Here is a 7526-nt window from a genome sequence, read left to right as displayed (position 1 = left end):
CCGCCAGACCTTTTACAAAGTATTACTTCTGCGCTTTACATTTATTTTGCATTATCGGATTTGAACTCAGGGCCTTGCGCTTGCTAAGCAGGCGCTCTACTGCGTGAGCCAGGCCCCCCAGCCCAGAAAGCTGTTTTAAATATACTCGAGGAGGTGTGAAAAGTTAGTAAGAACAAGGCAGTTCAGCATAAGCAATGGAGGGCACTATTGTGGGAGGCAAATACCCTGAGACCCTAGGAAACTAGGGATTGAAGTTGATACCTCCTGCAGGGTTGATACAACCTTGGCAGTTGAGCGCCTGGGTTTCAGCCCGTCCTCTGCTATCAATTAAATAACCAGCCTCTATGAACTTTCCTTAATCGAAAAGTGGGGATAACCTTACTTAGTAAATAAATGGGAGACAATTTTATCGCTATTTTAAGTCCAGCTTCTAGTGATCTTGCCTGGACCTCAAATTCACGGGCTTTCAAGTCATCTTTTTTGGAGCTGTGATGATAGCTGTATTCTACCTGCTCCACCTAAGTCAAACTGCTGTCTGGGAAGATCATGTGTATGTGTACTCCACATTTCCTTAATTGAAGGATTCTTTGCACTAAAACAGATTTCACATGGGTTTTTGCCAGTGCTATTCCAGGCTTAATATCCAAATAGTGAAGAAGCACTGTGTGTTTGTTGGCTCACCCAGTGTCGTGGGGTTTTGTAGAGTTGTCTTTTTGTTGTTTTTACTTTTGATATGCATTTAATTTAAATTCATTACCATCCTTTAAAAAGAGTATTTGACAGGGGTTGGGGATTTAGCTCAGTGGAAGAGCGCTTGCCTGGCAAGTGTAAGGCCCTGAGTTCGGTCCCCAGCACCGAAAAAAAAAAAAAAAAAAAAGAGTATTTGACAGAAAAGTCAATTGCAGGCTTTGGACTTTTTCCTAAAACCATGTGCTAACAGCCCGGACTGGCCTCAAACTCACTCTGTAGCCCAGGCTGGCTTCAAACTTTACCCCTTCTGCCTTAGCCTCCTGAGTGAAGTGCTGGACTCACATGTGTGTGTCATCATGCCCAGCTCTGGCTTTTCTTCTTTTTTTTGGAGGGAGTACTGGGGATTGAACTCAAGGCTTTGTACTTGTGAGGCATGCACCCTACCATTTCAACCATGCCTCCAGCCCTTGGCTTTTCTTAAAGAAGCAAAAGATTTGGGTGTGCTGGGCCTCTGAGGAGGAGCTATCCTCTTTGTATAGGGCCTGAGCTCTCCAGTGTACCATAGTCCCCAATGTGGGCTACTCTCCTCTAAATTACCTGCCTTGTCCCTAACACCACCCTCCAAAGATTTAAAAAGAAATCTCAAAACACTTAATATTAATGGCCCTCTTTATAGAAAGGATGAATTTGCTTAATTCTGTTCCAACAGAGTTAATTCTGAGAAGGAAAAGCATGCAAAATATTCTCAACCATTGAGGGCCTCCTCATTCTTACCTGAATGGACTGAGTTCCTGGGCTTCTATGCAAAAATCACAGGAAACACCAATGTATTATCCTGATATAATCCCACCACTAAATTTGCTGGAAGAAATGATAGCACTAAATCGATACCGATAAATGGTACCCAATTTCCAGTGATCACTTTCTTGCCCCCTCGTCAATGAAATTGGACTTTCCTAGGTCTAATGGAATGGTTTCCAGTGGGAACACAGATACCAATCTCTCCCTGCCTCCTTCTGTTTCCTTACTGTAATAATATCAACTCTTTGGCTCATAGGAAGATAATTAGGAGTTTCCATGTTAATTGCCAGGGAATTCTCAAAAGAGGGGGGAAATAAAAAAAGGGAAAAGGTCAAACACCAACAAACATTTGGTTTTCTGTTTGTTGTAAGACATTGCAGTTCCCCAAGGCTGGTTTAGATAAATACATTTTGTCCGAGTTCAGGGGCTGCTATTTTCCCTCGCTTCATGAAATTATCAATAGGCAGACCTTTAATCTTCCGGATCCATGCAGTTTTACTGTCTTTTCCCGCATCCACTGCTCTGGTGGACTCACTGGCCTGATACTCCTTCATCTTGGCTTCCTCGTACTGTTTCTCCTCTTTCACAGTCAATAGCATGAACTCGTTGTGCATTCGGAAGGGATCCAGGGTGGTATAGAAGCAAGACCGTTCTCTCTTGAGCGCTAGGGTGTCTATACACACTTGTGGAGTTAGTATCCGGCTGGGTTTAATGACCTGCATGCTGGTCAGGGGGCCCATACTGCGTACTGCTCCATCAATTGAACTGGTCAACTGTTCTTCACCCTTTAAGCTGCCAGGGAACTTGGAGCGGATAACCATGGGCTGGGGGATGGTAGACTGAACTCTGGGACTGTGCAAAGATTTTTTCAAGTTGGGCTGCAGTTTCTGGATTTCAAGGGGAGTTTTGGTTTGCTTCACATCTATGGGAGGATTGCTGCATCTCAACCGATCAACTTCATGTTGCATTGTTTTTCCTTTGAAATTTAGGACCTTCCTTGGGTATGAAATTGAAGGTCCCCAGGCATCAATGACTTGGGTTTGGGGCCTGTGTGGATAGGCAAATTCCCCGGAATTATGGGCTTGTTGCAGGGCACTGACAGTCAAGAGGAACCGGTCAGGTGATATAAAGGTTTTCCAAAACTTTTTCTTTGAGAGACTGAACAGTTTTACAGGAGTTTCCACATCATCTGCTTTTTCCAGTAGAAAAAAAGAAAACAAGAAAAATGAAAAATATTAAGTACTTATGCCTGAAAGTTGAAGCCACTCTAACTGCTACACATACCAAGGTCTTGTTGCCGAATAGACATGCCATCATGTAGTTAAATGTTCCTGATGACATCAGACATGGTGACACCAGAAATGACTTAACAAGTTTTTAACAAATGTGCTAGTACTTATGTAAAATGTGTACTAGTCTCTAACTGTACATATTCTGAAGAAACATATGTGATACCAATGTTTCATATGCTTCTGAAGCTTCCCTGTGGAAATGATCTTTACATCTCATTTATGACTTACATAAAGCAAATCTTACAGATTTATAATAACACACCTACATTTCCAACATAATTGTATCACATGGCTTGATTTCCATTTTATTAATCAGATTTAATCCCAGTTGAAATCTATAAACATTTCCCCAAATCAGAACTGCTTTCAATGAGTATGTCACTACTGGCTAATGTAAAACATCACAATGTGACTAAAATAAGTTCCTAATGATGAGTTCCCAAAATATTTTGAACAACAGCCGTGAGTCCAAAAGCAACTAACCAGAGTAAGAGAATCCTTTTAGACCTCCATGGTGACTAAGACAGTTAACAAAGATATCTTTGCAGGTAAGCAAACCTTTTATATCTCTCCAATTTAGGCTTTTTCTGGTCCCAACAATACCTCACAGGAACACCAAAAACATTATCCTCATTTCCAAACTGAGTCAAGAAAAGTAGAAGTCTTTTGCCTAGACTGGAACATAGCAAGTAAAAGTGAGAGTCTAAACTCCAACTATACCAGCAAATAAAATGCAACCGCGTGCTATGTATTCCCTTGGCCAAATAGATTTTATCTCAAGATGGATGGATTACAGTGGAATGAAACCTCAAATTGTTTCCTGACCTTTACTTCAATATAATTAAACACTGTATAAAGCTGAGTAAATTAAGATTTCAAAATCTTCCATTTGGAATAGGGGGCATGGATCAAATAGTAGAGCTCTTGCCTAGTGAGTGCGAAACCCTGAGTTTAATCCCCAGTGCTGAAAAAAAAAAAATCTAACTTAGAGAACACAGAACTTTCCTCTTTTTATAAAAAGAAATTGTGATGTGTTAGTTGTTCATTAACTTGTCTTTTTTTGCATGATAATATATCTTGCATCTCTTTCCAGGTCAATAAATATAGAGATCTTCATCATATAATTTTTAGCTATCATGTAATATTCTATAGTATAGATTTTTTATTGTCTGTTTAGCCATTGTCCACTGATAGACATTTAGTTTGTTAATGATCAACCTTAAATACATGAAAATAACCATCTTTGCTTATTACATAAGCAAGTATAAGGTGATATGAGAGCTGACACCCAGAGTTGGCATGGATGTGGGAGGGAGTTCTCATGCATTGTTAGTGGGACTATAAGTTGATAACCACATTTTAAAGGACAACCATGGCACTATCTTTCTAGTTTTTAAATGCAGTTACCCTTTGGCACGGCAATGCTACTCCCACAGGTACAAAGATATAGGTATATATAAGGAAGCCCTCATAAAGCTAAATTGTTTTGACCTCAACTTGAAACTAGTCTTGGAAGGGTGTTTATTTCAAAGAAGCACTATTATACTAGTCAAAAATCTTTGAAAGGCGTTTGAAATTTTTGCCATCTTCCTTTAAAAGCAACAAAGGGATATCCCAAGTCATGATGTTCAACAGCACTTCTTAAAATCTCCATCCCCAAATCTCCTCTCTCATGAAATGCCCCGTAACAACCTTGACCTCCTCTTCCCTCTTTTGCAGTGCCAACTACTCAGATTGATGACACAACAGTGCAAGAAATGAGGAGGCTGAGTGGCAGGAAACAGAGACAGTCAGAAACCAGAGACTGGAAACTCAGAACTTAGGAAAGAAAGCTTTTGCTACGTGGCCCCAAGGTAGTAAGGGGAAAAGAAACCAGTCACTCTTAGAAGAAACTAGAGAAAAACCACTTATTCTTAGAAGGCAGGCATTGTATCCATTCTGAAAAATAAGCAAAAGTATTGGCCTACTGAAAATCAAACTAAAGGAGAAAGACTGAGAGAAAATCATCACCATTCATTTACCTTCAGCCTTGAGTTTTGCTTCCAAATTCTCTTGCCCATCACCCATGTCATTTGCTTCCCTAGGAACAGAATCAGCTCCCTTCTTGCCATTTTTTCGGGGTGATTTGGGCCTTCCTTGTTGTTCAGGTATCTCTAATAACATGGCTAAATTAAGATTGAGGAAGAAACTATAGTCATTATATAATTCAATTAGGTCTGGATAATGGGGGCACAGTAAAAATAATATAGTCAGTAATAATAAGCACTCAAAATTCAACTTATTTTTCACTCAAAATATCACCACATAATTTATTGTCACATGAAACTAAGTAGTAACCTCAAGTCTGAGATCTAGATCACATCCTGATTCCCCTCCCACTCACTTCTCCTACTGATTGGCAAGCTTTAAGCATAAAACTCTTGTTTAGTCAGGCCATAGCTATTTGTAGTGTGATATGCTTAGAGGTAATCTATTGGTGTTCTCTCTAGATCTATGGATCCAATTTCATGCCACATCGAGGGCAGGTGAAAGGAAGGCGTCTTGCCTGTCTAACCCATATATATTTACTCTTTAGATATCATAAATGGCATAAACTATGGCCACATCCCCACCTATGCATTCACACACATGCACACACACACAACCTGATTTGTAACATTTTCCAGGTACACACATTCTCAGAGGTCTGAAGATAATATATTTTGCATAGTTCAATTTTTTAAGCCTATAATAACCTCTTTCTTGTCTCTGAAGCAATAGCTATGTAAATATATGTTTGCATTTGGGAACTGGGGGGGCGTTGGTTGTTTGGTTGTTTTTTTGTTTTGCATTCATGTTTTAATGGCAAATATTAAGGTTATTCTTATGTACAAAGATTCTAGTAAACTTGAAAATGACGTTGTGAAAATCAGAGGATTTCCTTTATCTGGCTACAAATTGTTTGGCGAATCAAGGATAAATGGCTCCCACCTTCCTAAAGGATTAAGATTTATATTGTCAAGAAACCCTTCACTGACCCAGCCCACAAAGACACTGGCCTGGCACCCCCTCCCCTGTTCTACTGGTTCTCACTGAAGTTGCTGCAGTCTTGTTCTTTTACCTGAAGGTGTCTTGGGCGGCTTCACAGGAACGCGGGCCTTGGGAAATTTAGGCACTTGTGACTCCTGGGTCTCAGACTCTTTCAGGCTATAAACCTGAGTGCTAGACTTGGAAGGAATGTCCCCAAGGCTGCTTTCCTCCTTTTCATCCTCTCTATCCTTCTTCTTCTTCTGTTTACTTTTTTCATGGGCATACTGCCACTTCACATGCTCAAAGTTGAACATAAGAATATTGCTCTCTGTGTTGACCACCATCCTGGAACCAAAACAAGATTGGCCACAAAAGGAGCATGGAGGCCACCAAAATATGCATTGCAATCAATGTCCCCTTTCAACCCCAGGCTAAAGGAGCAGTGCCCAGGCAATGTAGGGTGTTGGAGGGTCAGAAGCAGTGAAAGGTGTCAGGGCATGCAGCAGAGGTGGTTAGCTTTATATCTGTTTTCTTTTAAAAAAATAAATGTGAACAGGGCACATATGTTTTGATTGCTTTGCTGCTCAAGTTAAAATACTTCCTCAATAAATTCCCATTCCTGGACTGAGTGTCAAGTATCTCAGGTACCCAAGGCAGAAGCTGAGGTACCCTGCACACTGCACATAGATGTATGGAAATTCACTCCTCCCCTCCCCCCCCCCGCCCTTTTTGGGCCAGCTTCCAGGCTCACTTGTTTCTGTTGCTGTGATGGGGATGAAACTCCCTACTGAGGAAGCCTCCCTTCCTCTACTGAGTCTCCACACAAAGGCCCCACACGCCTTCACGCTACCCCATTGTCAGGACATACTCAAGATGCAGACAGAACATCCACACCTTATGAAGCAGGGTGGCTTGTGTCTTCCCAAATTCCTACTTTTATGTCCTGGTAGACAAAAAGGTTCAAAACTGGCCCTCCCCACCCCCCAGCACTGCCTCCCACTTCCCATGGTTTCTGTCATTTTATCATTTACACAAAGCAAGCTGCTTTCCCCTGTATCCAGATTAACTGTAAATAAGATACTGAAATATCGTGTATATAGGTTTCATTCCACTCCAAAGGCAATAATTTTAAGATCTTATCTGTTAGTGTAAACTCTCCAGAAAAGTGACTTGTTTGGGCTGGAAACACTGGAATGGAATTTGCGGAATCAGGTTCCATTACAAAATTTTTACTTAAGTCCAATGGAAATCACCTCAGCCAGGCATGGGGGAACATGCCTGTAATCCCAGCACTTGGGAGACCGAGGTGGAGACAGGAGGATCATAAGTTCAAAGCCAGATTGAGAGTACACAGAGACCCTGCCTCTCAAAAAGAAGAAATCATCTCTCTTTGGATGCTATGTATGAAAAAAGGTGAAAGCCATCTGTTTTTGTTTTGATGCTGGAAATGGAACCCAGGGCCTCACCCATGACTAGCATGTGCTGTACCCCTGAACTCCCCAGCCCTTTGCAATATTCTTTACTTCTTAACTGAAAAGCATTAATTTATGAGCTTTATTACCAGCATGCCGTTTTCTTCTAAGCTGACAAATAGTATTAATGGGCCATGTGCTTTAGGGAGATTCTCAGGTGAGCTTAGGGTAGAGTTTCTAAGTGAATTTTATATGGTGATTTTCACATATTGTTACTTCTTCATATAGAAGCACAGTAGCACATACAGTGAGTCAGTCATGG

The 7526-nt window shown here is 41.0% G+C and overlaps 1 protein-coding gene across 1 annotated transcript in view; it reads right to left on the bottom strand.

The window, feature by feature from the left end:
• Window positions 1-1272: 1272 nt before the first annotated feature.
• Fbxw10 (F-box and WD repeat domain containing 10) overlaps window positions 1273-7526 on the bottom strand; it is a 32601-nt gene continuing 26347 nt past the window's right edge. Inside the window, exons 9-11 of the mRNA XM_074046799.1 lie at window positions 5884-6137; window positions 4805-4948; window positions 1273-2680 (exon numbers count right to left, since the gene is read on the bottom strand). Of these exons, the coding sequence (XP_073902900.1) occupies window positions 1887-2680; window positions 4805-4948; window positions 5884-6137 (1192 nt within the window). The 3' untranslated portion in view covers window positions 1273-1886. The remainder of the gene's footprint in view (window positions 2681-4804; window positions 4949-5883; window positions 6138-7526) is intronic.

This window comes from Castor canadensis, chromosome 11, assembly GCF_047511655.1.
Source record: "Castor canadensis chromosome 11, mCasCan1.hap1v2, whole genome shotgun sequence".
Classification (NCBI taxonomy): domain Eukaryota; kingdom Metazoa; phylum Chordata; class Mammalia; order Rodentia; family Castoridae; genus Castor; species Castor canadensis.
Note: the sequence above shows the minus strand (reverse complement) of the source record. Positions and strands in the feature narration are given on the sequence as shown.